The 18,103-nt window shown below is 35.3% G+C and overlaps 1 protein-coding gene across 7 annotated transcripts in view; it reads right to left on the minus strand.

Moving 5' to 3' along the window:
• LRRC7 (leucine rich repeat containing 7) overlaps positions 1-18,103 on the minus strand; it is a 430,080-nt gene that overhangs the window by 165,711 nt on the left and 246,266 nt on the right. Inside the window, exon 8 of one of the 7 annotated variants that reach the window (XM_031465365.2) lies at positions 16,628-16,943. The exons of the other annotated variants lie outside the window; for them this stretch is intronic. Within the exon in view, the coding sequence (XP_031321225.1) occupies positions 16,937-16,943 (7 nt within the window). The 3' untranslated portion in view covers positions 16,628-16,936. Of the gene's footprint in view, positions 1-16,627; positions 16,944-18,103 lie in introns of those variants that run through there. 7 annotated transcript variants of the gene reach the window in all.

Consider the following 18,103-nt stretch of genomic DNA (forward strand, 5'->3'; position numbering starts at 1 on the left):
AATTCTTTCATTAATGTAACAACATCAGTTGAGTACATATTAGATGCTAGGCTAAGGGCTGGGACTATGATGTGGTCACTGCCTTCAGGTACCTCACAACCTAGTGAAGTGGACATAAAAGCTTATGATTAATGAATAATATGAAGTTTTTATTATGTGTGTGACAGAAATTCAAAGATTAACAAAACAAACATAGTCCCTGCCCTGTTGGAGCTTATATTCTGTCAGAAAATTCAGAAATTTAAATGATTATGAAATTAATATGTTAATTTAAAGATACACACACACAATTGAATACTACTCAGGCATAAAAAAGAATGAAATAATGCCACTGGTAGCAACATGAATGGACCAAGAGATTATCATACTAAGCAAAGTAAGTCAGACAGAGAAATACAAATGTCATATGATATAACTTATATGTGGAATCTAAAATATGACACAAATGAACTTATTTAAGAAACAGAAACAGACTCACAGACATAGAAAACAAACTTATGGTTACCAAAGGAGAGATGGTGTGGGAAAGGATAAATTAGGAGCTTGGGATTAGCAGATATAAACTACTATATATAAAATAGATAAACAACAAGGTCCTACTATATGGCACAGAGAAGTATATTTAATATCCTATAATGAACCATAATGGGAAAGAACATGAAAAAGAATACATATAAACACACACATATATGCCTATAAAACTGAATCACTTTGCTGTACACCAGAAACTAACACAACATTGTAAATCAACTATACGTCAGTGAAGAAAGAAATTAATGTGCTAATTCATTATGCCTGGGATTCATGCTACCCAGAGGATGTCAGAATGCTGTGAGAACCTGTAATTCATGGACTTGACCCAGAGATGGCTTCATATCAGATAATACTAAAATTAGGGCCTAAGTGTTCATCCGATGGAGAAGGCAGAAAGGGAATTCCAAGCGAGGAAAATGACACGAGCATCACCATTCACCTATGTATTAAATTATGTGACTTGTTCTAAAAATAGCAAAGTATTTTCTCAATAGAATTCTCTGCAGCATGAAGGGACTCAGAGGAGTTCTTTGTTTCCTCAACATTAATGCCCAAAGAAGAGACAGAAAGTTCTTTCTCAAGAGTAACTGATTTGGAGAAGACTGGCTCAGAGAATTATTCCCCTGTCAGGTTACAGTAAACCATGTTCCCAGGGTCATAGTGGACCTTCACACTATGAGCAGGGCTCACAGGTTTTAGGGATGGAGAACCATCAGTGCCAAAATAAAAAAGATGGAGCCCATTTTCCATGTAAGGAAAGGAAGGAATGATTATCCCAATAAAGAATCGTAGAAAGAACTTGCCTCTTCTCCATTTCCTGTTTTGATGAATGTTACCACTACTCTCCCTATGGCCTAAAATAGAAACTTGGAAGCCATTCTAAATTGTTTTTCCTCTATCACTCTCCAGATAAGTCAATCACAAGCATCTGTTTATCTTACTTCTATTCTACGTCTTGAATGTATGTTCTCTTTTCATCCTCTCTGCCTGATTCAGGGAAGGCTCCTTGTCGGATAATGTTGGAATCAGGGCTTAAGAGGTGAAGGGTCCCTTTGCTCCTCTCACTTGTTGGCTTACTTACTTCTTGGCCTCTTTGCTAGTCTGCCTGCCTCCACTTTCAGTTCCTCCAACCCATATTTATCACTATCATCAGAGTAATCCCCCAAATAGTTTGGTCATGTCATTTCCGGGTTCAGAAATCAAATTATTTCAGGAAAAGGTCCAAGTTCCTCAGTGTTGCTTTCAAGGAAATTTATAATTTGACACCAATTTATCTTTCTGGTTTTATTGCCTGCAAAATTCCTATACATATTATAATCTACAGCCATTTATAATGTCCTAAATGAGTTAGGTTCTCTACTGGGAGCCATTCTCTGGTAGACTTAGCTTTGGAGGTCATGAGACTAAATTTAGCCCTTTTAAATATATCTCAGAGGACTCCTCAGACTTAAAACATAATACACTTGAGAATAATTGCATTTTTATGAGGAGGAATTGCTAGGGAAAATATTTGTTATGATTTTGCCTCCTGAAAGAATATTGTATTATCAAAAAGGGTCATAATTTTTATAGATCAAAAATTTAAAAAAAATACCAAAGCTTTTGGTTTGCACGCAATCAGTATGAAGTCTCTCATGTGAAGTTGAACAACAGAAAATAATATTTAAAAATCTCTGTAAGGAACGTAATGTACAACATGATGACTACAGGGAACACTGTTGTATGATGTATTTGAAAGTTGTCGAGAGGAAATCCTAAGAGTTCTCATCATAAGGCAACACATTTCTTTTTCTTTTCTTTTTTTTTTTTTTTTTTACTTTTTATTTCTATGGCATCCAAATGAGATGATGGGTGCTCACTAAGCTTATTGCAGTAATCACTCCATGGTTCTCTCTTTCTGTGGCAATTAATAAACCTAATTTGGTGAGTAAGTATATGTGGTAGTTTCTGCCTGCCGGGGATCTACATCCCTTTCAGAAGCCAGATGCCTGGTTTTCAAGCCTCTCTGGTGTCGGTGAATTGGGCACGGGAGCTGGCTGTGCAAGTCACACAAGTCCTCCCTTCTGTCCGCAGAAGCTAACTGGGGAGAATTCGTTTTGGCTTCAGCACAGCAGCAGCAGTGGCGACAGTAGGAGATTTCGAGTGATGCTGCAGTAACAGTGGTCAGTACCCAGTGCTGGCAGGATGCCGGTGCAAACTGTGGCTTTCAGCATTCAGTGGTGGCAATAATGGTGTTACACCACACTATTCTTATTTCAAACAGACTTTCCCTTTTTTCTAAATTTTACTTGCTGTCTTACAGTCAGTCCTTTCCGTTATTCAATGTCATATCAGTAAAGTCTCTTTCTGCTTAGATCATACAGAGGTGGCCATTGTGTGACTAGTTAAGATCTTGCTGATACTAGAACAACAGTCTACATGATCTCCCCATGTGACTTCGAACATTTAATGACTGGGAAATATAACTTTCTAGTCACAGATGCTCTTCTAAGATCCAGGCCTAAATTTCTTATTGTTTACTGAACAGATTCTTTGAATACACCACATGAACTTTCAATTTATCATATTGAAAGCAAAATTAATCATCTCCGTGGATCTCCTCTATTTCCTGTCTACGTGCTGATCCCACCTAAATCAGAAACTCATGACTATTATTCACTGAGTCCTATGGATTCTACTCTCTCTGGAATCTATTTCTTCTCATCTCCATAGTCACCCTCATAGTTCTAGTTCAAAGCTTTGTTTCTCCCATGGATTACTTCCTCATTAACTGGTTACTATGTCTTCCACTGTGTCCTATAATACACTCTCCACTCAGAAACCCCAGAAATCTTTTTAAAATGCAAGTCAGATGATGTCATATTAAACCTCTCTTTTGGCTCCCCTCTGCCAGAATAAAGTTGCTTCCAGAATAAAAACTCACACGATACTGGCATGTTCAGAAATGTCTGGAGTTAAGATTTCCAGGATATGTTCAGTTGTGCTCCATGGCATGTGCAGTGGTGTCCACACTTCCATCTAACAGAGATCCTTCGTGATATCTATTTCAATCAGGAAGTGATCCTGCTAAAGGGATTTTTAAAAACCTCTGCCAACCCTGTAGCATGAAAGTGACCCCAGTGTAAGTTGATCCTATGAAGCATTTATTCATTCATTTAACAAATATTTATTAATATTTGTACTAGGCTTTATTCTAAGATATAAGAATATAGATAAAAGTAAAACAGAGATAAAGTCCCTGCCCTTGTGGAGCTACCACTGTAGTGGGAGAGATGGATGAGAAGGAAATAAACATAAATGTACAATGTATCATGTGGTGGTAGGTGCTATGGAGAAAATAAAGCAGGGTGAGAATGATGAAGAGTTATTTGAAGAGCTGCTATTTCATATAAAGTGGTCAGAGAAAGCCACTCTGGAAAGCTAACATTTTATCAAAGGTCTGAAGGAAATGGACAAATGTAATGCCAGTGTAGTATAGATAAACACAGAAGGCTATGCTGTATGAAATCATCTATAGTTAGACTGTTGAGATCAAATCTGAACTCTGTCACTTATAAGCCTTGTGATCTTGGGAAAGATAGTTAACATCCCCGTGCCTCAGTTTCCCCATGAAATGGGAACAGTGTGAGTATCTACATTGTTTGATTGTGCATCTTAAGTAAGTCAGTAGATGTAAAGTGTTCAGGGCACGTGGTAAATACTCAATATTGGAAGTTATTACTATTTTGCAAAATGTATGCTAAAACAAAGAATTGAGGTTAAGAAGAAAAACTTTCAATATCACACAATATAATACATAATTTATAGACAAAAGGAGAAGCAAAGGCTTAAGTAGAAAGCAAATAATGAAGACTCAGAGGCTAATCTTTGACGGGTGTATAAGAAACCACAAAGAAAAATTTCCTATCAATCATCCAAGTATTCACTGAATATCTACTATGGTCCAAGCACCACTCCAGACAATGGACATGGAGGTAAGAAAGTTAGGCATTATTTCTTTTTTTCCCAGCATTTTATAATGTAACAAGGAAGATATACAGTATATAGTAATTAAGTAAAAGGTATAAACATAACAGTATAAGACGTACCAGGGGGCTATTACAGGAGTATGTAACTGGACTAGTAACGAGGGCTATGAAATAAAAGCACAGGAAACACACAGAAAATCACCTAGACTGAAACAAACCACTTCATTAGCTTCACTTTTATTTTAACTTTTAATCAAAGTGTAAGATATCTATAAAAGAGTCTGTATCAGAAGTAGAATGCTCACTGAATTTTCATTCACTGAACTGGTTATCTTTTTAATCAATATTAAGATGAAGAAACAAAACAGTTTCAGAGTCCAAAAGCAGTCTCTCTCATGCATCCTTTTAGTCACTATCTTCCCTCCCAAAAGATAACCACTATTACAATTTCTGGCAGCACAGACCAGTTTTTCCCTCATGTTGTATTCTACATAAATGGAAACATGTTTATTCCCTGTGCCTGACTTCTTTCCTTAAACATTCATACAGAGACTTGGACGTGACTATTCACAGCAGCCTACTTGTAATAGCCAAAAACTGTAAGAAAATAACTCAAGTATCCATCAAGATTTGAAAAGATAAAGAAATTGTGCTGTATTTATACAATGGAATACTATTCAGCAATAAAAACTGGTTAACAATTACAACATGGACAAATAAAATGATAATCCTCAGTGAAAGAAGCCAGACAAAAAAATAGAATAAACTCCAAGATCAAATTTATATAAAATTCAAAGCAATACGGTGACAGGAAGCAGAATATTATTTGTCTGGGTGGGAAGTGGGTAAGCAGTGCCACGAGGAAACTTTTCCAGGTGATGGATACATTCATTATCTTGACTGTGGTGATGCTTTCGCATGTATGTTTCAAAACTTATCAAATTGTGCCCTTTCAAAATTTGCAATTTATTAGATGCCATTATACTTTTATAAGACTGGTTTTTTAAAAAGATTTGGATATTTTACTAACAAATGTTACCTAAGTTTCTTGAATTCAATATGTATTCAAACCTCTAAAAAAAAAAAATCATCACAAATCCTCAAACCTTCAATCCAGTCTGAGTGGACTCTATTTGGTTGTGCTATGGTAATTAAGAACAAGGCTTCTGAGTCAGGCTGCCAGGGTTAGAATTCTTCCTCCACATCTACCAACCTTGTGATGTTGGGCAAGTGATTTCTTTGTTTCAAAAGTCCTTACTTATAAAATAAGGATAGTACTAATCCCTGCTTCAAAGAGTTAATGTGACGACTATACGAGTTTTTTTTAAACATTTTTTATTGAGTCATAGTCATTTTACAACGTTGTGTCAAATTCCAGTGTAGAGCACAATTTTTCAGTTATACGTGAACATACATATATTCATTGTCACATTTTTTTTTGCTGTGAGCTACCACAAGATCTTGTATATATTTCCCTGTGCTATACCGTATAATCTTGTTTATCTATTCTGCATATGCCTGTTAGTATCTACAAATTTGAACTCCCAGTCTGTCCCTTCCCACCTCCCTCCCCTTGGCAAACACAAGTTTGTATTCTATGTCTATGAGTGTTTCTGTATTGTATTTATGTTTTGTTTTGTTTTGCTTTAGATTCCACATATGAACAATCTCCTATGGTATTTTTCTTTCTCTTTCTGGCTTACTTCACTTAGAATGACATTCTCCAGGAGCATCCATGTTGCTGCAAATGGTGTTATGTTGTTGGTTTTTATGGCTGAATAGTATTCCATTGTATAAATATACCACTGCTTCTTTATCCAGTCATCTGTTGATGGACATTTAGGCTGTTTCCATGTCTTGGCTATTGTAAATAGTGCTGCTATGAACATTGGGGTGCAGGTGTCTTTTTGAAGTAGGGTTCCTTCTGGATATATGCCCAGGAGCGGGATTCTTGGGTCATATGGTAAGTCTATTCCTAGTCTTTTGAGGAATCTCCGTACTGTTTTCCACAATGACTGCACCAAACTGCATTCCCACCAGCAGTGTAGGAGGGTTCCCTTTTCTCCACAGCCTCTCCAGCATTTGTCATTTGTGAACGTTTAATGATGGCCATTCTGACTGGTGTGAGGTGATACTTCATTGTAGTTTTGATTTGCATTTCTCTGATAATTAGTGATATTGAGCATTTTTTCATGTGCCTTTTGATCATTTGTATTTCTCCCTTGGAGAATTGTTTGTTTAGGTCCTCCCTCTGCCCATTTTTGGATTTTTTTTTTCTTATTACATCGTATGAGCTGCTTATATTCTGGAGATCAAGCATTTATTGGTTTCATCATTTGCAAAAATTTTCTCCCATTCCATAGGTTGTCATTTTGTTTTACTTATGGTTTCCTTTGCTGTGCAGAAGCTTGTAAGTTTCATTAGGTCCCATGTGTTTATTCTTGCTTTTACTTCTATTGCTTGGGTAGACTGTCCTAGGAGAACATTTTTGAGATGTATGTCAGATAATGTTTTGCCTATATTTTCTTCTAGGAGGTTTATTGTATCTTGTCTTATGTTTAAGTCTTTGATGCATTTTTACTTTATTTTTGTGTATGGTGTAAGGGAGTGTTCTAGCTTCATTGATTTACATGCTGCTGTCCAGTTTTGCCAACACCATTTGCTGAAGAGACTGTCTTTATTCCATTGGATATTCTTGCCTCCTTTGTCGAAGATTAGTTGACCAAAAGTTTTTGTGTTCATTTCTGGGCTATCTATTCTGTTCCATTGATCCATATGTCTGTTGTTGTACCAATACCATGCTGTCTTGATGACTGTAGCTCTATAGTATTATCTGAAGTCTGGGAGAGTTATTCCTCCAGGCTTTCATTTTCTTCAGTAATGCTTTGGCAATTCTAGGTCTTTTGTGGTTCCATATAAATTTTATTATGATTTGTTCTAGTTCTGTGAAATATGTCCTGGGTAATTTGATAGGAATTGCATTAAATCTGTAGAATGGCTTGGGCAGTGTGATCATTTTAACAATATCGATTCTTCCAATTCAGGAACATGGGATATCTTTCCATTTTTTAAAGTCTTCTTTAATTTCCTTCATCAGCATTTTATAGTTTTCTGTGTATAAGTCTTTCATCTCCTTGGTTAGATTTATTCCTAGATATTTTATTACTTTGGGTACTAATTTAAAGGGGATTGTTTCTTTACTTTCTTTTTCTGTTGATTCATCATTAGTGTAAAGAAATGCAACTGATTTTTGAACTTTAATCTTGTAAACTGCTACCTTGCTGAATTCTTCGATATATGAGTTTATATATATATGTATAGAATTTAGAACTCAATAAACATTAACGATTATATTACCTATAAGAGTTAAATTCTGGTGCCTATATTAGACAAAGTTAAATGGTCAATATTCCTTGCAAAATTGACTGGATTAGGCTTATTTCTCCTTATTGAACTAACCATTATACCAGCATACAAATCCTACTTGAATAGGCTCCGTTCTACTTCTCAAACCCCATGTCTTGATATGCACAAGCCAATGCATCCAACACAAATGAATCTCCCAGTACTTTACATAATTCATCAGTTTCTCATTCACCTCTGCTTTTGCACATAACTTTCTTTAGCTAGAATATCTTTTCCATAGAACCAAGAACTCAATGAAAGGATCAAATATATCTTTGAAATTTTCAATACATTGTACAGTATGCAACACGTCACAAGTTCTCAATAAGTAGTGGGCGAGTGCTCCTTGATTCTAATTTTCATTCTCTAATTGGGTTTATTGTCATTAATGTTAAATAAATTTATTTCTGCTCGGAGCCAAGATGGGGGAGTAGTAGAATGCTTAGCTTACCCTCACCCATGAATACAGCAATATCTACATCTATATACAAAATAAATCACACAGGATACCTGCTGAACTTTGGCAGAATATCTCTTTCATTAGAAATTCATACAAGAAATTCTCACAAAACTGTTAAGAAAAAATGAAAAAGGAAATCGGTATGGGACCTGTCTTCTGGGGAGGGAGCGGCAAAAGAGGAAAAGCACTCCATTCTGGGAAGCTCCTATCCAGCGAGGATGTCAGCAGGGACAGAAAGGTAGCTTCAAAGGCTCTGAGGAGAAAGCAGTAGATGCTTGGCAGACAGAACTGAGAGAAACCAGCGCAGAGGGTCCCTGCAATCCTTAGCCCGAGATGCAAACTGGCAGGAGTGGGCCAGGACTGGCTTCTGGAGCTTGGGCTTCTGTGGATGAGCCTGGGGAAAGGACCAGGGACTGACTGTGCAGAGGCAGCCTCAAGGAGCTGGAGTGTGATGTAGGCTGAGGCTTAGAATGTACAGAACAGAACAGCCCGGGACCCCTATAAAAACCACCATTGCTGGTGCATGGGGTGGGGAGGGGCAAAACATAGCCCAGCCATAGTATGCATCTCCACTAGCCCAGAGGGCATTGCTCAGCACCATTGTTGGCACGTGTTCTTGAGAGAAGAGAGGCAGGGTTCAGGCACAGCCATTTTCTTGGCTTGCTCTGAGGGGCACAATTGCTGGTGTGCAGCTCTCAGGTGGGAGGAGGTGGTGCAGAAACCTGAATTCATACTCAGAGGTCCTGCAACTTTGTAGGCTGGACTGAGATTTGAGTCTAGCCCCAGGCAGTGTTGGCAGATTTGCTCTGCTGGTGCCCCTGTGGACCTGTACCTTTGAGACAAATGAGCAGAGTTCTGGCACAAGGCAGGGGTGAGTCTGGCATTAACAACGGGCCTCTATACTGTTTGTGGATGTGGGGCCGGGGTCTGGGCTGACCCTGTTGTGCATGGTGGATCCCAGTATGTCACTGCATGCACACTAGAGCAGGTCTTAGTGTGTGACATTGGTGGATCTGTGTTGGTGGATGCAGAACCTGGGGGACACCAGAGTGGGTTGCCAACATTCCTGTAGCTGAAGCAGTTACAAGGGCAGCATCAACAAAGTGTACTTTGTAAGCCTGAATAATAAGTGACAGACAATACCACAGAGGGCACATCCCAGGGGACATCTCCTGTGGAGGAATACTCAAAGGCTCCTTTTCCAGCAGAAGTGCTCCAATCCTACCTTCTACACACAGCAGCTCAGAAACGGGTCTAGAAGCCTCTATTCCAAAACAGAGGAGCAGACCTGGCCCCTGTCAGGGCTGTCACAATGACAGAACAAAGAGGCCCTGCTCAACAACCAGGTCAGGCTCTGGTCACCACACCAACCACACCCGCAATCAAGGGGATACCAGTCAGCACACATGGAGAAAAGATATGGTAACCATCAATATTAAAAACAGCCCTTGTGATAAAATTATTAGATGCACATGGTCTACACAGAGACACTCTCACTTAAAAAAAAAAAAAAGCCCTTTAGATCACAGTAGATAATGGTTACTCCTAAATTTATAGTCAGAGAAATATAAATAAAATGAAGAAGCAGAAGAACCACTCCTAGTTAAAGGAACAAGAAGTCCTCTGAAAGAATGAACAACGAAATAGACCTTGAGAGTCTACTAGATCCTGACTTGAGAAAGAAGGTGATAAGAGTACTGAAGGAAATAAAAGACTAACAATAGAAATGTGGAATACTATGAAAAGGAAATAGAAACTATAAAGAGAAGCCAATTAAAAAACACAAAAATAAAAAAAAACCTCAATTGCTGAGATAAAAGCTGAGCTACGGGCAGTCAAAAGTAGACTAAATGATGCAAAAGAATGAATAAGTGATTTAGAAGACAGGCTAACAGAAATCACCCAATCAGAACAGCAGACAGAAAAATAAATGAAAACCAGTGAAAGCAATATAAGGGACTTACAAGATAATATAAAGCATACTAATCTATGCATAATAGTTGTCCCAGGAGAAGAAGGAGAAAAGGGGATCAAAAAAGTATTTGAAAAAATCATTCCAAATCTAAATAAGGAAATACATATTCAAGTAAAGGAAGCACAGAGCATCCCAAACAAGATGAACCCAAACAGACCTACACTAAGACATATTATAATTAAGATGGCCAAAATTAAAGATAAATAAAAGATTCTAAAGGCAGCAAAAGAAAAACAGTTAGTTACAAGGGAACAAACAGTTACAAGGGAAAACCCTGATTTCTCCACACAAACAATGCTGGCTAGAAACAAGTGGCAAGATATATTCAAAATCCTGAATGAGAAAAATATGCAGCCTAAGATACTCTACCCAGAAAGACTATCTTTTAGAACAGAAGAAGACATAAAGATTCACAAACAATAAAAAACTAAATGAATTTGGAAGAGGATTTTACACTTAACATATATGTACCCAATATAGGAGCACCTAAATATATAAAATAAATACTAACAGACATAAAGGGAGAAATTGATGGGAACACAATAATAGTAGCCCACTAACCCCACTAACACCATTGGATAGGTCTTTCAGGCAGAAAATCAATAAGGCAATGGAGATACTAAATGACACAATAGAATAGTTGAACTTAGTTGATATTTTTAGAACACTATATCCCCCCAAAACAGAATACATTATTTTTAAGTCCGCATAGAATATTCTCTATGATAGAACACATATTTGGGCACAAAAGAAGCCTCAAGAAATTTAAGAGGATAGAAATTATTTCAAACATCTTTTCTGACAACGATGGCATGAAACTAGAAATCAACTGAAGGAGGAAAAATCAAGAGAATAAAATGACTGCATGGAGACTAAACAACATGCTATTAAAAAACCAATGGGTCAACAATGAAATCAAAGAAGAAATTTAAAAAACAAACCTTGAGACAAATGGCAATTAAAACATAACCACACAAAATCTATGGGATGCAGCAAAAACAGTCCTAAGAGTGAAGTTCACAGGAACAATCTCAAATAAACAACTTAACCTGGCACCTAAAAGAATTAGAAAAAGAAGAACAAACAAAACTTAAAGTCAGAAGAAGGAAAGAAATAATAACGATTAGAGAGAAAATAAATAAAATAGAGATTAAAAAACAATAGAAAAAAATCAATCAAACAAGAGCTGTTTTTTTTTTTTTTTTGAAAGAGTAATAAACAAAATCAACAAAGCTCTGGCTAGGCTCAGCAAAAGAGAGAGGACACACACAAAGAAAGAAAGAAAGAAAGAAAGAAAGAAAGAAAGAAAGAAAGAAAGAAAGAAAAGAAAAGAAAAGAAAAGAAAAGAAAAGAAAAGAAAAGAAAAGAAAAGAAAAGAAAAGAAAAGAAAATAGAGAAATTACAAAAAAACCAACACCACAGAAATACAAAAAAACCAGAAGAGAATACTATGAAGAATTATATGGCAATGATTTGGGCAACCTAGAAGAAATGGACAAGTTTCTAGAAACATACAGTCCACTAAAACTGAATCAAGAAGAAATAGATCATTTGAACAGACTAATCACTAGAAGTGAAATAGAATCAGCAATAAAAAAACTCCCTGCAAACAGAAAAGTCCAGGATGGCTTCACTGGGGAATTCTACCAAACATACAAAGACGAACCCATACCAATCCTTCTCAAACTCTTCCAAAAGACTGAAGAAGAGGGAATACTCCCAAATTCATTCTATGAAGCCACCATCACCCTGATACACAAAGCAAAGAAAGACACTACCAAAGAAGAAAATTAGAGGCCAATATCGTTGATGAACATAGATGCAAAAATCCTCAACAAAATATTAGCAAACAGAATCCAACAACACATAAGAAAGATCATACACTATGATCAAGATGGATTTATACCAGGGAAACAAGGAAAGTTTAACATATGCAAATTAATCATTGTGATAGACCACATCAACAAAAGGAAAGACAAAAATCACATGATCATCTCAATAGATGCAGAAAAAACATTTGATAAAATTTAACACCCATTTATGATAAAACTCTTACCAAAGTGGATAAATAGGGAACATATCCCAACATAATAAAAACCATTATGATTAACCCACAGCCAGTATAATACTTACTGGTGAAAATTTGAAACCCTTACTGCTAAAAATTGAAACAAGGATGCCCACTGTCACCACTTCTATTCAACATAGTTTTGAAAGTCCTAGCCATAAAAATCAGACAAGAAAAAGAAACAAAAGAGATCCAAATTGGAAGAGTTGAGGTAAAATTGTCACTATATGCAGATGACATGATACTATATACAGAAAACCCTAAAGGCTCCACACAAAAACTACTAGAGCTGATAAAAGAATTTGGCAAGGTAGCAGGATACAAGATTAATATACAGAGATCAGTTGCATTCCTTTACATGAACAATGAAATATCAGAAAAGGAAAGTAAAGAAACAATCCCTTTTGAAATTGCATTAAAAAAAAACACTTAAGAATAAATCGGTCCAAGGAAATGAAAGACATATGCAGGGAACTACAAAACATTGATTAAAGAAATTAAAGATGATAAAGAATGGAATGATATCTCATGCTCTTAGATTGGAAGAACTACTACTGTTAAAATGGACATACTGCCCAAAGCAATCTACAGATTCAGTGTGATCCCTATAAAATCACCCAGGACATTTTTCACAGAACTAGAACAAATAATCCTAAAATTTATATGGAATCACAAAAGACTCAGAATTCCCAAAGCAATACTGAATAAAAAGAACGAAGCTGAAGGAATAACCCTCCCAGACTTCAGACAATACTGCAGAGCTATAGTAACCAAAACAGCGTAGTTTTGGCACAAAAACAGACATATGGCTCCATGGAACAGAATAGAGTCCAGAAATAAAACCACTGACTGACTTATGGTCAATTAATCTTCAACAAAGGGGCAAGAATATACAATGGAGCAAAGACAGTCTCTTCAGCAAGTGGTGTTGGGAAAGCTGGACAGCCTTATGTAAATCAATAAAGTTAGAACACGCCCTCATTCCATACACAAAAATAAACTCAAAATGGTTTACAGACTTAACTATAAAACAAGTCACCATAAAACTCTCAGAAAAGAACATAGAAAAACATTCTCTGACATAAATCATAGCAATGTTATATACCAGGTCAGTCTCCCAAGACAATAGAAATAAAAGCAAAAATAGATAAATGGGACCTAATCAAATTTATAAGCTTTTGCAAGCAAAGGAAACCATAAACAAATGAAAGACAACCTATGGACCAGGAGAAAATATTTGCAAATGATGTGAATGACAAGAGCTTAATTTCCAAAATATATAAACAGCTCATACAACTCAGTAACAAAAAAGCAAACAACCCAATAAAAAATGAGTTGAAGACCTAAATGGATATTTCTCCAATGAAGACATACAAATGGCCAATAGGCACATGAAAAGGTGCTCAACATCGCTAATTATTAGAGAAGTGCAAATAAGACATACAATGGGGTATCATTACATACCAGTCAGAATGGCCATCATTAAAAAGTCTACAAATAATAAATGCTGGAGAGAGTATGGAGAAAAGGGAACTTTCTTACACTGTTGGTGGGAATATAAATTGGTGTAGTCACTATGGAAAACAGCATGAAGGTTCCTTTAAAAACTAAAAACAGAGTTGTCATATGACACAGCAGTCCCACTCCTGGGCATACATCTGGAGAGAATTCTAATTTGAAAAGATACATGCACCCCAGTGTTCACAGCAGCACTATTCACAATAGTCTAGACATGGAAGCAACCTAAATGTCAATCAATACCCCCCCGATGGAATGCTACTCAGCCATAAAAAGAATGAAATAATGCCATTTGCAGCAACATGGATGGACCCAGAGATGATCACACTAAATGAAGTACTTCAAACAAAGAAAGACAAATACTATATGGTATCACTTATATGTGGAATCTAAAATATGATACAGATGAGTTTATTTACAAAAGAGAAACAGAGTCACAGGCATAGAAAACAAACTTATATTTGCCAAAGAAGAAAGGGGTGGGTAGTTTGGGATTAGCAGATATATATACTACTATATATAAAATAAACACCAAGGTCTTACTGTATAGCACTGGGAACTCTACTTGTATCTTGTAACTATACAGTATCTTGTAATAAATCATAATGGAATGGAATATGAAAAAGAATATATGTATGTACATAACTGAATCATTTTGCTGTACACCAGAAACTAACACAACATTGTAAATCAACTATAAAAATAAAAAAGCCTTAAAAAAACCTACATCTTATCCTGTAACCAGTTTATCTAGTTTTTAAAAATATGTATCTGGAGCCAAAAATATGTAACTTTATAAATAAACACATTAAATATTGTTTGTTAACTTGGCATAGGTGACTCCTCTTAGCATAAAAGATTAGAGTGCCATAAACATTGTGTCAAAACTTATAAACATTTATGCTTGTTGAAACACTAACAGTGACATAGCATTAACGGTGGGCAAAAAGGAATCAAGTATCATATTCAGTGGTATTTGATTTAACTTTTTACTTTTGTAATTACTTATGCTGATTCAGTTTTAAGCCATTCCAATTTGACAACAAGTATTTGTTACTTGTTAATGTCTTTTCATTAAGAAAAGTTTTCTATACCCTATGTATACAAGCTCTGAATTGTAATATGTTTTCATAAGACCAGAAATCCAACAGGGTTTACTACAGTAAGGTCATGCCAAGAAAATAATTAACCAATAGAGCTACTGTACATTGCTGCAGACTTTAACTGCAGTTTTGTAAGACGTTTAAACTTAAACAATGGAAAATCCAGTTCCTTACCTGGAACATGATAGAGGTAGAACAGTAGTATTTCTTAAATACTTTAAAGCTACTTTTATGCAGAATGTTTTAAATAATCTTGAAAATGGTATTTGAAGAACGTGGTGAGAACACACTATAAAACTACACTAAAACAGCACAATTTATTTTAAAGCAGAGTCAGAGTCTTAGAAGAGCAATATACCTTTCAATACACAGTTTCTAGAGATACATGCAATATACCTGAAAATGACAGAAGTCAGTGAGCATATGATACACAGCTAAAAACAATGTAGTACAAACCCAATTATGAAGAATTTTAATATGAATTTTTACATAGACGTTTTATAAGTACTCATGGGAAAATCGGTATTTACACAACATTAACTAGGGGAAACGACGTCCACTTTCATATGCGTATGTGCTTTTTACAAACGGCTATGCATTTTAGGCCATTATTTTAATAAATTTCACATAATTAAAATCCATTAATTAACACAGAATGAAAATATTCAGAGAATTATATTTCAACTCCATAGTGTAGGTTTTGCAAAAAAAAATTGGCAATTTGTTATTTCCTACATTAGAAAATAAAACAGAAGCAAACAACAACAACCAAAAACACCCCATATTAAGCTCAATATATCCTGCTTATATCTGGTATGTGAAAAGAGTCTTCAAATTATATTTAATTAAGCAATAGTTCCAGAAGAACTAGTATAAATTCTTTGTATTTTGCCTTGTTTCAATAAGGATGAAGACGAGGTGAAGAATGAATATGTTGTACTACACCAAGATGAAGACCTCTGAATGCTGAATTTGAAACTCTTCAAAATTTCTATATGAATATATCCTACTTCTCTAAGTCAAATGTATAAAATGTTAAAAGCAAATGCACCCATTATGTCAAATGTTATTTATTTTGCAGAAACATCATTAGAGACTCATTTTACATGCAAATTGAAATGTTATACATCATTGAACTGTATAGATAAAGCCAATGTGGTTAATTAACACAGGTGTTTTACAGCTACAAAATAACTGCTTCACATTAAAGTATATAAAATGAAAGGATATATGAAACCAATTAGTCACAAGCCTTTCATATTTTTACTGTGGCCATCTGGGAATAATCTTTCACTTTGCAAAATAAGTTCACAATGGTACATCACTAGGGGTACGACAGAAAACCTGGGCAACCGTATTCAGTCTCTGAAGCATATAACTGACTAGAGAAATTCTCTTATTTACTGCATTAGGAGCATTAGGATGCCTTTTGAAATGATAGCTTATTCTGATCTATTTAAAAAATATTTATACAAAAATTACATGTGACAGCAGCTTTAGATAAACTAAGAGTGAAATAAATTGGACAAAAAATATGGGTAGTAATGTTTTTCTGAGACTGATAAAATTTCATATTAATTGAAAATTAAGGCAACTGAACACACTTGGAAAAAAAAAATCAGGTTTCTCTATATTAGTTAGAAATGTCATTGTTAAACTTTGATAAAGACCAAACATTTTGCATAACACTAGGCAGTAAGAAGGCAGCCCCCATCAGCAGGTAGCACACCAAAAATGTTTGGTTTCATAATATAGTTGGGGAGAACTACCTCTACAAAGTCTATTCGTGCTGATGCTCCTGATGCTGCCATTTCTGGTGCCCGAAAAGCTGCTGCCTCCACATCCTCTGTTGTAGGTGTCACTGTATAGTCTCAGGCGATTGGGCAAGGGGCACACTCTGGATCTTCAGATGCTAAGATGAGAAAAATCAATTTCAATGCCCAAAAGATGGAACTCCTAAGGCAGAAGGTGACTAAAATAATTACCAACTGGTCTACAGTACAGGGGAGTGACATGTTTGTCTGGTTCAATATAATTCCATGTAAATAGGTTATAAAAGATTAACGTCGTACAGCTCTAGGATGAGACAAAAACTAGATGAGATAGAAACAGAAAATCAAACTGAGCAGTATCGAACAGGATGAGTGGAAACATGCATACTCCCTGAAAGGAGAAAGCAAAACATTCACATAAAAAAATCACTGAGTGATAAACCATTCTCATGAAAATAACTTGTTTAAACTTTTATTTCCACGGTTATTTCTACTCATTTAAATTAACTCTTTACAATAACACACATTATTGATACATGCTGTTTAAGGCAGAACATGGATGAACCCATTGGTATTCTACTCGGAGTTTGTGTCCCTTTTTCTCTCTGAAAATAGCAAAATTTGGTGTATGAATGTCCTCTGTTATTTAAAATTTTCTTCTCAAATATATCAGTTCTCATCATATGCAGAATAATACAACCTAATCTGTATAGTGTTCGAAAAAAGCTCTTATGTGAGGAAAACAACAGTGAAGAAATCAATGAGCTGTATATGTAAGGGAACATACTATGAAAGAATATATTTCATCATAGTAAAAGAATTTTGATGGGAAGAATGTTTTGGCTTGTAATAAATAACCATTCCTCCTATTTATTTTTTACTAAATATTTAAAAGCAACTTTTGTCTAGCATCTTCATGTTTAATAAAAATATGTTTAATTTTTAATATTGAAACATTTAAAAAAAATCATTGATTTGAGTTTTTAAATGATATATGCATATATGAGAACAAAATTATTTACAAAGTATTTACCATCTCTGGAAATACAGTAGTAGCTCAAATTAATATACAATGACTATTTTAAACTAAATAAATTAAAAAACTATCTTTTTTATTTTAAAAATTGGCATTTTTATGACAATCATTTATACAGCTTGTGCACCTGAATCCATTATATTTGATATACTGTAAAGTGACAAATGATCACAAATTATAATGACAGACTCTTATTGAACATAATTTTTCAGTAGGCGCCATCCTGAATCAATTAATCATGCTATTACTCTACTTGAATTTTAC

The sequence above is a fragment of the Camelus dromedarius genome, chromosome 14 (genome assembly GCF_036321535.1).
Source record: "Camelus dromedarius isolate mCamDro1 chromosome 14, mCamDro1.pat, whole genome shotgun sequence".
In the NCBI taxonomy this organism is placed as follows: Eukaryota; Metazoa; Chordata; class Mammalia; order Artiodactyla; family Camelidae; genus Camelus; species Camelus dromedarius.